Genomic DNA, 12,040 nt, shown 5'->3' on the forward strand with positions numbered 1-12,040 from the left:
TCTGGGAAGCCGCAGGGATCACAACAGATCAATGGTTTGTGGTTATTGATACGACCTCTGACCTTCATGGCGCCTGGAGGTACAAACTGTTTGTGTGCTGCTGGGGGGCAGACAGACAGGTACCCGTCTCTCTCACTCTCCCTTTCTGTGTTCATGACTCTTTAATCTCCTTCCCTCATCTGAGTGACGTCTCATCAGCAACAAAAGCTTCAACAACATGTTTTCTCTGTTGGACTTTAAAACGTCTTTGTTCTGCAAACTGCTGGAATCGATGTCCTCATCTTTAGAGCTCTGATCAATGCAGAACACCATGTTCTATGCATATCTATATGTATATCTATAGATATGCATATAGATATACATATATAGGTGTATACCTATAGGTATACATATAGTTACGGGAGACCTGAAGTAGAGAGAACTTAACTACTATTTCTATTTATTCTTCTTAAATACCATGTTTCTATATATCTAGATATATTTACTGACTTATTAAATGGATTCAATCAATTTGTTTAAAAAAAGGTAAAAATACCAATGAATACAAAAAGAATTGTAAAAGTGCAATTCATTGCAAACATGATGATATCCAACTTAGGTGAAAGTATTATAAGTTAAATATACTGTTGGTGTCAAATATCGTATCAATATGTTTTAATCAAGTAGTCCATTAACAATAGATGTCTCTTAATGTCAGAAGTAAATAAAAATGCAAAGGAACTAAAAGCCTCAGAAAGCCGGAATAAAAGTTTTTAGTTGAATTAAATGGAAACATTCAAAGTACCAGTAGTTCAAAACTGACCTCAACTTAAGTACATTCCACAAACTCCATGTACTTTTACTGCACTGATCAGATAAGTTCATTTGTGTGTGTGTGCGTGTGTGTGTGTGTGGATCAGCTGACTCAGGGGTTCAGGTTCCTTCAGAACTTTGGCTTCTGGTTTCTGGTCCTCTTCCTCGATGAGTTTATGTAACAAAGGAATGTTTCACAAAAAGCCTTTTGAGGCCAAACATGAGACGCAGACGGCTTTAAACGAGACAGTGAGGGACAAATGGAGAGAGATTTTTGTCAAAATGTCCTCTTTTATAAACTGATACATATTTGCTTTATTATATATTCATGTATTACTTGAATCTGTTTTGATGTGCCTGTGACAAAGAATGCTGAATCTAAACATTCATAAAACATTCATGATGTCAGTATTTGTTTTCTAATGTTTAACATCTGGCTGCTAATAAACTTAGTTTGAGGTTTGTGTAAAATCCCTCGGCGTACAAAGACTCCGACCCTGATGGGGAGGAAAAGGACGAAAGGCCTTGACAAGTTGTCATTATGTACTACGAGGTTTTGATAATACAATCTCTTCTTGTTGTAATAATAAAGTCGATGAAGCTCAAAAGTTAAAACGCGACGTCTACCGTTTCACGATTTTAAAAGACCATAAACACAATTTTGGTTTCCTCAAAATGTATTTTCTACGAGTTATGCTTCACCAAAGGTTCGCTGTGTCTCAATTGGTGGAAGGTCATTTGATCAGGTCCACTTTTCTAGTGGCCTATAAACTAAGGCTTCATTACTCACGTTGTGACCTAGTACTGTGACCCAATACTGGCTCAACCACAAACATGTGCTCCATTAAACCAAACTGGATCTAGCTGTTTATAGACAGTCATTTGCTTGATCCTGTTTGACTGGAGCAATTTAATGTTCTAGTTTAGTAAACATTCATTTTATTTTTCATATTGTTGATCATTGTTGTTATTATTGTTATTATTTCAGTTGTAGCAGTAACCCCGGAAAGAAGGCAACAATGTTATGTTAATTTTATTTTATTTTATTTGCATGTATGTATATACATATAAACTATGTTTAATGTTTTATATATCTTTTTCTTTTTGAATTAGTACTGTAATTGGAGGTCATGCACTGCACAATCAGTAGCTGTGGTGACAATGAGACTATAAGAATAAACATTTTGATCATAATATTTTAACAATATTATACTTTTTCTGTTCATATGTTTGAATACTATCTTTATTTTTGTAGTTAGTATATTTATTTCAATGTAGGCCTATATATATATAGATATATGGAGATTCTGCGATCAAACCGCCAAGCAGCGCGTGCGCCCGCCTCCGCTGCAGTTCAAATGAATCCAAACACTCGATTGGTCGATCGCTCCCACGCTGGATGGAAGGAGAGCCAGGATTGGTTTTCCGCCCCCCGTCGCTCTCCACGAGGGGAAGGCGGGACCATATACCATGTGGGCGGGACCGAATGGAGCACATCAATGGGCGACCTCAGCAATTGGCCGATAGTAATATGACGTCAATTTGGCCGGCATGATAGCCAATGATGTCAAGCGACCGCGCTATTCCGAGAAGGGGCGAGAACCTCTACAGAATTTTCTAGTAGCCGGCGTTTCATCAGCTCAGCCGGCATTTCACTGTCACCCCGCGGAGGAGAGCCATCGCGGTGTACTATTTATTTATTTATTGTCTCTTTCGCTGCCACGGAGTCAAACATGCTCGGCCTGTGTCTTTACGTCCCCGTGTCCAACTCGGACCCGGTGGAGGTTGAATATTTCGAGTCTAATGGACTTCCGTCGGAGCTGAAGACTCTCTTCAACAGGCTCAGCGTGTTCCTTCCTTCTCAAGAGTTCTCCGCCTACCAGAGGTGGCGAAAGGTGAGCTTCTCCCTTCATATGTTAACACGTCTGTGGAGCATCTCCTGCTTCTACCAGTGGTTTTGGTCATTTCGTTGCATCCGGGCGCCTGTGGTTAGCATGCCGGGTTAGCATCGAGCTAGCGAAAAGCCTCACGACTAGGCCCGAAAAACTCACCGGCTTCCCGAGAGCGAGTCGCCACCGAAGCGCTTCAGACCGTGAAACTCGTTGTTTGTATCATTAAATGCATTATAAAGCTCACGTTTCTAACGAAAGGTCATTTATGTTCGGCCTCTCAATGTTTCTGTGGTGTATTTTTAGAATTATTAACTTCGCTGAACCATGATTCATTCATTCATTCATTTTGCGGGAAATCCACCCTAAAAAGGAATTCAGGCAATGTCGGTGAACGAAGCTGCAATCAGCGGCGTGAGGAACTGTCTGATCTGACCTAATACTTGGCTACATATTTTTAACTTGTTAATGTTTTGTTTCTTTGGAGTCATCAAGTTACTTGTTTAATCGCACATGAGGAACCTGGTTCTGATTAAAACATTAGACGCACTTCTTGAGCCGAGCGTCACAGCTTTTTAACTAAATGATGAATAATGAATTTTTTTTGTGACCTCTTCGATGGCATAAATAACCTCCCAACATGGTCAAATGCCCCTCACTGGGTTTCTCTGGGCTTTAAAACAAGCACACAAACCCTGATTCGTTGTGTTGAGGAATATTAATTAATTAAAGTGTGGCCGCGCAGGTTCGTTGCAGAAGGTCATTCCGGTGTGTCGGTCACACTGGATCCGGTATCAGCACTGATCAGGAGGTCTCAGCTCCCACCGGGTTTAAACAGTTGGCGAGTCGTCCTGCAGATGAGGTTGAAGACGGGCCAAAGTGCCTCTGGGGCCCCCCTCCCGCTCTCAAGTTCAGCACACATGGACGAACGCTCCTTAAGCCGGTCACGATGCGGTCGTTTGGTGAAACACAAGCCGATGCACCTTTTAAAACCTCCGCAGTCACACATGAAGCAATCTGCAGAACCTAATGTTCCTGTTCCACAAATTAAAATGATTTATCCTCCAGCACCGATGGCTCCTCTGCATAACTCTGCAGGGTGTCTGCTGCTCTGGAAACTATGTCTAATATGTACTTGCACGCCTTCATTAGTCAAACTACGCCATCCCCTCAATTGTGTTTTTTATAAGAGCACCATGTCAAATTGACTTTTCTTTTTTATTACAGAAAACCTTACCAAGGGAAGAAAAAAACTCTGATGGACAGCTGGACTTTGAAGAGTTTGTTCACTATCTGCAAGATTATGAGAAGGACCTGAAGCTGGTGGTGCAAAGCCACAACAGGAAGAATGCAGGTATGAGAGCTGCAGGTTTTTTGTTTTTAGTCCTTGCTCCATTGTTTTAACTTCATCTGTAGATCACTTACAGTCAGATACCTTTTTTTTAACTTACAAACGTGTCTGGTTCCTTTTTAAGGACACGTCGATCCAGAAGAGTTCATGCAGTCCCTTCAGGACCTCGGTGTGCACATCTCCCCTCAGCATGCGAAGAAAGCCCTTAACAGGTAAATTCAGTCATCCGGTTCATCACTTCACCGTGATCTTTGTCCGTTTGACTTGGGGCTCGGTCTTACTTTTGTTTAATCTTTCTAAAGCATGGACAAGAACGGAATGATAACTATCAGCAGTAACGACTGGTGCAAGTACCCCATGGTGGAGGAGGCCGACAACATTCCTGAGATCATCCTCTACTGGAAGCACTCCACAGTAAGTCCAGCTGCACCGAAACCACAACTTCCCTCAGGCGTAGAGGCAGCTGAGCTGGAACTACAGAGCTCTTTCACTATTGAAATCAAATAAGGGAACAGATGGTGGAACAGATCCTCCTTTGACAAAACCAATGTGGAAAGAACTAGAAAAATTCCGTTGTTATCATTTAACGGGTGTTCCATAAATTTCCCGATGTCCCATTTTCACCTATGAATGACTGTATCAGGGGGTCTGATAATTCTCACGCCCAAGCTGGAACTAATCAAAGTACAGAGGGGGGGGGGGGTCGCACCTTTCTAACTGCAAAGAGGAAAAAAAACCTTTTGATCAAAGAGCAAATTCCTGAAAGATTCCGAAGCCGTGCGTCAGCGAGTGAGCTATTAAAGCTACGGACAGAAGTGGTCTCATTACGGAGGATTACCTGCCAGGGATCAGCCTGTTATGTAAAGGAGGCGGTGGAGAGAGTGACGTAGCGCAGGAGGGCGGTGGGACACGGTGGATGTTTGTTTTTCACGCCTGTGACATGTTCTGAACCGGTGCTAAGAATAGAGCTGCACCGTCCCGTCTGAGGGCCCCAAGCGGAACGAAGCCAAAACGCTGAAACGTTAGCCGCTCGAGTTCAGTTCAGCTTGCACCGAACCAAACGTTTTACTCGCTGTGCGGCTGCTGGATCGAAGCCCAAAGCAGCAGTTTGTCCCCCCCCCCTGATAATAGAAATCATGGTAAAATCACAGATACAAAGCGCTGAATGAGGCTGAAGATGTTGTAGACAGGTTTTCAGGTGTTGGTCTGCCTTCTGCTGGTGGCGGGTCGCATCATTTTGTAGTCTCCTCTTTGCCCTTTTTAGAGCCTCATTAACATTGAGACTCGTATTTCCAAGGCTGTTAAATCTCGACCTCAGGCTGCGTTTCCTGTGAAAACAAACCCGGTGCTGAGTGACAGGAGGGTTGTGACCTCCAGTCTGTTGTCTGTACACATGTTCTTCTTCCGCCTCTTTACCACATAATTCACATTTCTCCCGCTGTCCTCGGCAGATATTCGATGTGGGCGAGAACCTGATGGTGCCCGATGAGTTCACGGTGGAGGAGAAGCAGACGGGGATGTGGTGGAGGCACCTGGTCGCAGGTGGAGGAGCGGGAGCCGTCTCGAGGACCTTCACCGCTCCACTGGATCGCCTCAAAGTCATGATGCAGGTGAGAGCAAACGGACTGGTTCTCTGAAGTCTGGTGTAAAGGACAGAAGTAGGATTGTAGTTTCCTAGTATAGGAGGGGGGGGGGGGTCACTGGAAAGCATGACTGGGAACTGGCAACCATCTTACAGTGAAGGATTATTAGCACATGGCTGGTTTGACTCATTCTGTCAGCTGTAAAGTGAATCAAAAGAAACAGATTCCCGAATTGAGAGAGAAATCTTAACTTTGCATCAAAAAGATTGAAGTTCTCCTTGAAGGCTTCTTTCGTAACTTAAGGCCGTGAGGTCCATAAATCGGTTAATGTTTAGCGGAGTAAAAGTGTGGTGGAGGTTAGAGTCCAGCCACTGATTAACTGTCAAAGCCGCTCCACCGACCAATGACCGCAGCGCGGGGTTGTCACACCCTCGGCCGTGTGTCAGCGTGTCCGTCATCAGCGGGACGAAGGTCCAGCGACGCAGATTCGGGATCTGTGTCAACGGCCCCGGCGTGCGTCAGTCGCCACGAACGATGTCGACTCTGACCCCCATCGGTTGGGAAATGTATACACGTACTTATTTAATTACACAAACCCTAGTTGGCTCTTTTTTTTTTTTTCAAGGGGTCGAAGCTCAAATCTTGACTCTTGGCCCAATTCACCACCAGCTTCATTACTTCAGCCGCCAGTTGAACAAGTCCATGCCCCCCTGAAGTCTAATGATTGTAACTGGTCTCCTCCCCAGGTGTACGGGACCCGAGCCAACAACATGTGCCTCATGACCGGGATGATGCACATGATCAAGGAGGGCGGCATGAGGTCGCTGTGGCGAGGCAACGGCGTGAACGTCATCAAAATCGCCCCCGAGTCGGCCCTCAAGTTCATGGCGTACGAGCAGGTGGGACGAGCGGCTCTGCAGGCGATGATGCTGCTCTTCAGGTTCTGTGGATTTAACGCTTTGTTCTTTTCCTCAAATGGTTCCTCCAGATCAAGCAGCTCATCGGCAGCGATCGAGCGAGTCTGAACATCGCGGAGCGGTTTGTGGCGGGTTCCCTGGCGGGAGTCATCGCCCAGAGCACCATCTACCCCATGGAGGTGAGCGCCTGCTCAACCACACCTGCTTCAGGGAAAGCTCCACGATGGAGCCGCACGGTTCAGTGGAACTGATCTCCTTCTGCCCCTCAGGTCCTGAAAACGCGCCTCGCTCTGAGGACCACCGGTCAGTACTCGGGCATCTCGGACTGCGCGAAGCACATCTTCAGGAGGGAAGGACTGCGGGCGTTTTACAAAGGCTACGTGCCCAACATGCTGGGCATCGTCCCCTACGCGGGCATCGACCTCGCCGTGTACGAGGTGAGCAGCAGGCCTTTTAATGGGTCTCTTTTAGCGCAAAGCCACAATCTTAAATGACGTAATGCTGAGTTTCCCCCCCCCCTCCCCCAGACGCTGAAGAACCACTACCTGCAGAGCTACGGAACCAGCGGCGCCGACCCGAGCATGGTGGTCCTGCTGTCCTGCGGCACCGTGTCCAGCACCTGCGGTCAGCTGGCCAGTTACCCGCTGGCTCTGGTCCGCACCCGCATGCAGGCGCAAGGTGAGCCGGGTTCTTAGAAGCTTTCATGCTTCTGTGGAAAAAGGGACGTCCACACCAGGAGACCAGAGTCATTTCATTCTACTTGGAAACATTCATCCAATAGATTTAAGTAATTCATTGTTTAAATTTTGATTCATAAAATGGTCCGAAATATTACATTGTGTTTGATAATCCAATCACAAGAAAAGCAATAGTCGTTTCTGCTTGAATAAACAGGTCTGAGATCTGATCTTACTTTGTGTGTAACCTCTGATGCACTCGTTCTCCTCTGCAGCCTTGGTGGAGGGCAGCCAGCAGGTGACCATGTCCGGCCTCTTCAGGCAGATCTTGCAGAGCGAGGGCCCCACGGGGCTCTACAGGGGCCTGGCCCCCAACTTCCTCAAGGTCATCCCCGCCGTCAGCATCAGCTACGTAGTGTACGAGCGCCTCAAGAAGCAGCTGGGCGTCACGTCGCGCTGAAGCCAAACCTCCCCCCTCCCAGGGCTAATGGAAGGGAATCCCGGGGGGGGGTTGTGACCTGGGGGGGTCCGTGCAGCGATCTCATTCTGTGAATGTCAGCTGACGAAACACGAGACAGCGTTTAAAGGCCGAGGTGGAGGATTTGATCTCTGTGAGCTCAGGTTGTCGGCAGCGTGACGGCTGCTATTCACGGTGTTTATGAAGAGTTTCACGGACACGAGGACGTGAGCCACCGCTTCATCGGGGACCACGAGGCCTTCTGTCCACAGCTAATGTTTCGATTGAAGTCGATCTGTTTTTGTTTTTTTTGTTTTTTTTTTTAAGATCCGTCCCAGTCAATCATGTTGCGCAACTGCCGCACTCTTTGAGAAGTTTTATTAAACCGGCCCGCTGCTGAGAAGCTATTGTGTCTCTACATGAGAGGATTTTGCACATGAGAGTTTGATCTTTTTCTTTCTCTCCCTCGTTGACCTGAAAAATCAAATGGATGACAGAATTTCAACTATTTATTTCCATTTGTCCTGTATTTATTTTTACTGTCGAAGAGGTTCATTGCTGTCTGAAAAGCCAAATGTGTGTGATTTGATTAAAAACAATGCAGTTCTTGTATCCACTGGGGAGGGGGCGGGGGGGGTCCAGGTAACGGCCTTATGGACGGGCGATGTAACACTAAGACATCTGGGGAAATGTTGAGCGTTTGGAGCCTGTACTTTAAGTCCTTGAGGTTTGAGGGACGGATCGTGTTAATGTGCATAAGTGTTCTTCCCTTAAGGTAGAAAGTGTCTTAATGTTCACCTCAGGTTTAAGGGCAAATGTTTGTTGCATTTATACGAAAACGAAGGGCGGCTTAATGCACTTTAATTGATGCTGGAAGGGCTTCTGTTTGAATGTCAAATCAATCAGGTATTAAGAGTTAATTCTTTTGTAAAGAATATGTTTTAGTCTTGTTTTAATGGACCATTTTGATGAAAATAAATGCAAATTCTTGTAATTCTGTGTCTTGTCCTTTTTAGGTCTGAATGTAATGAATGACAGTAGTTATTCTTTACTGTATGTAGGAGTTGAAAAATAAATAAATTTATGCCACAAGTTACTTCACAATTCTCATGGATCAGAGTTTACAAATAAAACTTTACTTTCTTAAAACCAGGGATAATTCTCTGATGAATAATGCCTCACAATTCAGAAGAACTCCTTCAATGCTTTTTGTTCATGGCAACGATAACTGACGGAGTGCATTTGAATTTTTTTCTTTTCCAATTATGGGTGGATTAAGTTGAGTAGTAAACCATTGTATGAAATTAAATTAAAAGATTGAAAGTAACTATATCCATATGTTACTTAATACTTGACTATAGAGGTAAATCAAGTCCTTACGGTATTAAAAATTATTCAAAAATTCATCTTTCATCCTCTACAACTCGTTTGACTTTTCAGTTCGCCTCTTTTGACCTTTGCGGTTCCCGTACCACAACAAGGAAGTCCCCCCCCCCCCCCCCCCCCCCCCCCCCCCCCGGGCTGGATGATGTGAACCCGAGAAGAAACGGATTTATTGCTGATTGGCTACACGGTGACTTGCATATACGCATTTAAGTATAAACTATATATGTTTCTAACATGGACAAAATGCTTTCGTTCTTTGTATTGTTGGTTTTATCGTCATAACACCGATGTGCTATGACACTAGCGAGGCTAGCTAGTTAGCAGCGGTGCTAACGGAAGACATTGAACATGGTTCAGAACATGTTTCGCAGCGGGTTTCTGGTTCGGGCCTCGCACACCCTGCTCACCTGGGTCATAACCCTCATACTGTTCCTGCACAACACCGGTAAGTCCCTTTAGTTACCGGTAACCGGAGGCGTACCGGGGCTGCAGGTCACGTGATGTGTTCAGTGTTACAACAAAGAAAGTATACTTACAGCTAATGGCGTTCATTTTAAGTTAACGCGTCAGGTAAATTAATTCATACCAAAAGCGTCTAAACAAACTACAGTATAAAATGTAATAAAGTAAAAGTAGAAACGGGCATAAAACGAAAATACTTTTTTATTTTATATATGAGAGAGCTCCTTGTTCAGGTGTTTGATGGTTGTAGTGTTAAACTGTGTGTGTGTGCGTGTGTGTGTATGTGTGTGTGTGTGTGTGTATATGTACGTGTAGATCTGCGGCGGTGTGAGGAGCGAGGAGAGCTGCTGCTGCCGGTCCTCTTCTTCCTGCTGGTCATGCTGTCGGTGCTCTTCTACTTTGCCGTGTCCTTGATGGACCCCGGCTTCGTTCTGTCCGACAGCGTCAAGGTGAGAAGGTCGAGTGGCAGAGGGCACGTTGCTGCTCAGGAGCTGACCTGCAGACAGCCTACTGTAGCATTGATTGAGTCCATGTGACTCTCGGTAAACACACTGCAACGCGCCGTGCACACAGTGCAGCTCACGCTGCGTATCTGACCCTCGGTTCAGGCTGCCAGCGAGGAGGAGGAGTCCATGATTCCTCAGTCCTCGACCCCTCGGCCCCGGCGCTGTGGATACTGCCTGCTGCAGGTAAGCGGCCGCTAACACACCTCCACTCCGACACGGGATGGTCCTTTATTCTTCTAATAATGCAGCTTTGGTGACATTTATATGTGACACATATAAAGAAGAAATAAAGCATTGCATATATTAACCCCACTTTGACCCCCCCCCCTCCTCCAAGCAGCAGCCAATGAGGGCGAAGCACTGTCAGACGTGTCAGCGCTGCGTGCGGCGCTTCGACCACCACTGCCCCTGGATGGAGAACTGCGTGGGCGAGCGGAACCACCGCTGGTTCCTCGTGTACCTGCTGGTGCAGCTGCTGGCGCTGCTGTGGGCGCTTCACATCGCCCTGTGAGTCACATGGTCACGTGGTCACGTGATGACGCGCTGACAATAAAATAAATGATCATTGCTCATAATGATAATAATAATAACAAGATGTCTCCTCCAGCTCGGGCCTCGCCCCCGCCGCCTCGTGGGACCTTTGGTTCCGGGCGAACTGCTTCCTGCTGGCGGCGCTGGTCGTCCTCGCCGTCTTCTCGGCGGTGGTGCTGCTGCTGCTGGGCATCCACCTCTACCTGGCCTCCGTCAACTGCACCACCTGGGAGTTTGTGTCCCGTCACCGCGTCTCTTACCTGAAGAACCGCGCGGACGAGCGCAGCCCCTTCGACCGCGGGCTGCTGTGCAACCTGTGGGACTTCTTCTGCGCGTGCGGGGCGGCGCGGGACGGGGGCGTGGCCAACTCCGTGTGAAGACCGGATTCACTGCGTTCAACCCCGACGCCGCTTCATCTCACAGGAAGTGAGCTTTGGATGGACGCTCGTGGTCCTCAGAGGAGGAACCACAGGGGCTTAGTTTTTTTTCACAAGTTTTTTTTTTTTAAAGTTGATTCCTTTAAAATCCAACATTTTTAAAAATAACAGTATTAATTCTACGGATCTGAGAACTTCCACCGCTGGTGAGTTCTGTATTTTGATGAAAACTATTTTCAAGCCGTTTTGTTGAATGAATTTAAGGTAAGAAGTTTTCTCTCAGGTGTGAGTGACCTCCACATTTTAACACCAAGCGCCTTTATGTCTTTGGTATTATTGAATTTGATCAGTGATACATTTTTTAATTGTTTAGAATAATCTTCTCAACAGCTCTTTTGTTTACTGTGTTTTTCACTTTGTATTTATTGACATTAAAACAGTGATACGCACGATGTTCCTCCTGGACGCTTCACACGCATTTAATACTGACACACAAGTAACAAGAAACATTCAGCAGCTACATCACCGCATCCCTTTAGTTCATAAAGCCTCCCCCAGGCAGGAGGAGGGGTTTAGTGCCTTGCTCAGGGACACTTCATCACAAGATGATGTTCTTTTTTTAACCCTTCACTTTCAGGTGAGTCTTCCTATTTCTTTAAAGAGCAGCTTAACACCGTGACACACTCATATCAGACGAGGACCTCGTGAGTGAAAGCTGCATCCTGTGTAGTGACCAGCAGGGGGCGACTCCTCTGCTCCCATAGACGTCTATGAGGAAATGACTCTACTTCTGTGTAGTGACCAGCAGGGGGCGACTCCTCTGCTCCCATAGACGTCTGAGGAAAGGACTCTACTTCTGTGTAGTGACCAGCAGGGGGCGACTCCTCTGCTCCCATAGACGTCTATGAGGAAATGACTCTACTTCTGTGTAGTGACCAGCAGGGGGCGACTCCTCTGCTCCCATAGACGTCTATGAGGAAATGACTCTACTTCTGTGTAGTGACCAGCAGGGGGCGACTCCTCTGCTCCCATAGACGTCTATGAGGAAATGACTCTACTTCTGTGTAGTGACCAGCAGGGGGCGACTCCTCTGCTCCCATAGACGTCTATGA

General features: G+C 46.4%; 2 protein-coding genes across 2 annotated transcripts; both read left to right on the plus strand.

The window, feature by feature from the left end:
* The first annotated feature begins 2,404 nt into the window (after positions 1-2,404).
* On the plus strand, positions 2,405-8,745 carry slc25a25a (solute carrier family 25 member 25a). Its single transcript, XM_037482322.2, has 10 exons — positions 2,405-2,687; positions 3,909-4,035; positions 4,157-4,244; positions 4,335-4,446; positions 5,484-5,642; positions 6,362-6,514; positions 6,604-6,711; positions 6,802-6,969; positions 7,060-7,210; positions 7,485-8,745. The coding sequence occupies exons 1-10, from the start codon at positions 2,526-2,528 to the stop codon at positions 7,667-7,669; spliced, it is 1,413 nt and encodes a 470-aa protein (XP_037338219.2). The 5' UTR covers positions 2,405-2,525; the 3' UTR covers positions 7,670-8,745.
* Positions 8,746-9,188: 443 nt separating this feature from the next.
* On the plus strand, positions 9,189-11,760 carry LOC119224915 (palmitoyltransferase ZDHHC12-A). The gene is made up of 5 exons (XM_037482387.2): positions 9,189-9,497; positions 9,830-9,963; positions 10,123-10,203; positions 10,361-10,527; positions 10,628-11,760. The coding sequence occupies exons 1-5, from the start codon at positions 9,401-9,403 to the stop codon at positions 10,926-10,928; spliced, it is 780 nt and encodes a 259-aa protein (XP_037338284.2). The 5' UTR covers positions 9,189-9,400; the 3' UTR covers positions 10,929-11,760.
* Positions 11,761-12,040: the final 280 nt, after the last annotated feature.

This window comes from Pungitius pungitius, chromosome 5 (genome assembly GCF_949316345.1).
Source record: "Pungitius pungitius chromosome 5, fPunPun2.1, whole genome shotgun sequence".
Taxonomy (NCBI): domain Eukaryota; kingdom Metazoa; phylum Chordata; class Actinopteri; order Perciformes; family Gasterosteidae; genus Pungitius; species Pungitius pungitius.

Coding starts and splice junctions, on each gene's coding strand:
- LOC119224915 (XM_037482387.2), top strand. CDS start 9,401: ATGGTTCAGAACATGTTTCGCAGCGGGTTTCTGGTTCGGGCCTCGCAC. Junction 9,964..10,122: donor TTCTGTCCGACAGCGTCAAG/GTGAGAAGGTCG, acceptor CCCTCGGTTCAG/GCTGCCAGCGAGGAGGAGGA. Junction 10,204..10,360: donor GTGGATACTGCCTGCTGCAG/GTAAGCGGCCGC, acceptor TCCTCCAAGCAG/CAGCCAATGAGGGCGAAGCA.
- slc25a25a (XM_037482322.2), top strand. CDS start 2,526: ATGCTCGGCCTGTGTCTTTACGTCCCCGTGTCCAACTCGGACCCGGTG. Junction 4,447..5,483: donor TCTACTGGAAGCACTCCACA/GTAAGTCCAGCT, acceptor TGTCCTCGGCAG/ATATTCGATGTGGGCGAGAA. Junction 6,712..6,801: donor GCACCATCTACCCCATGGAG/GTGAGCGCCTGC, acceptor TCTGCCCCTCAG/GTCCTGAAAACGCGCCTCGC.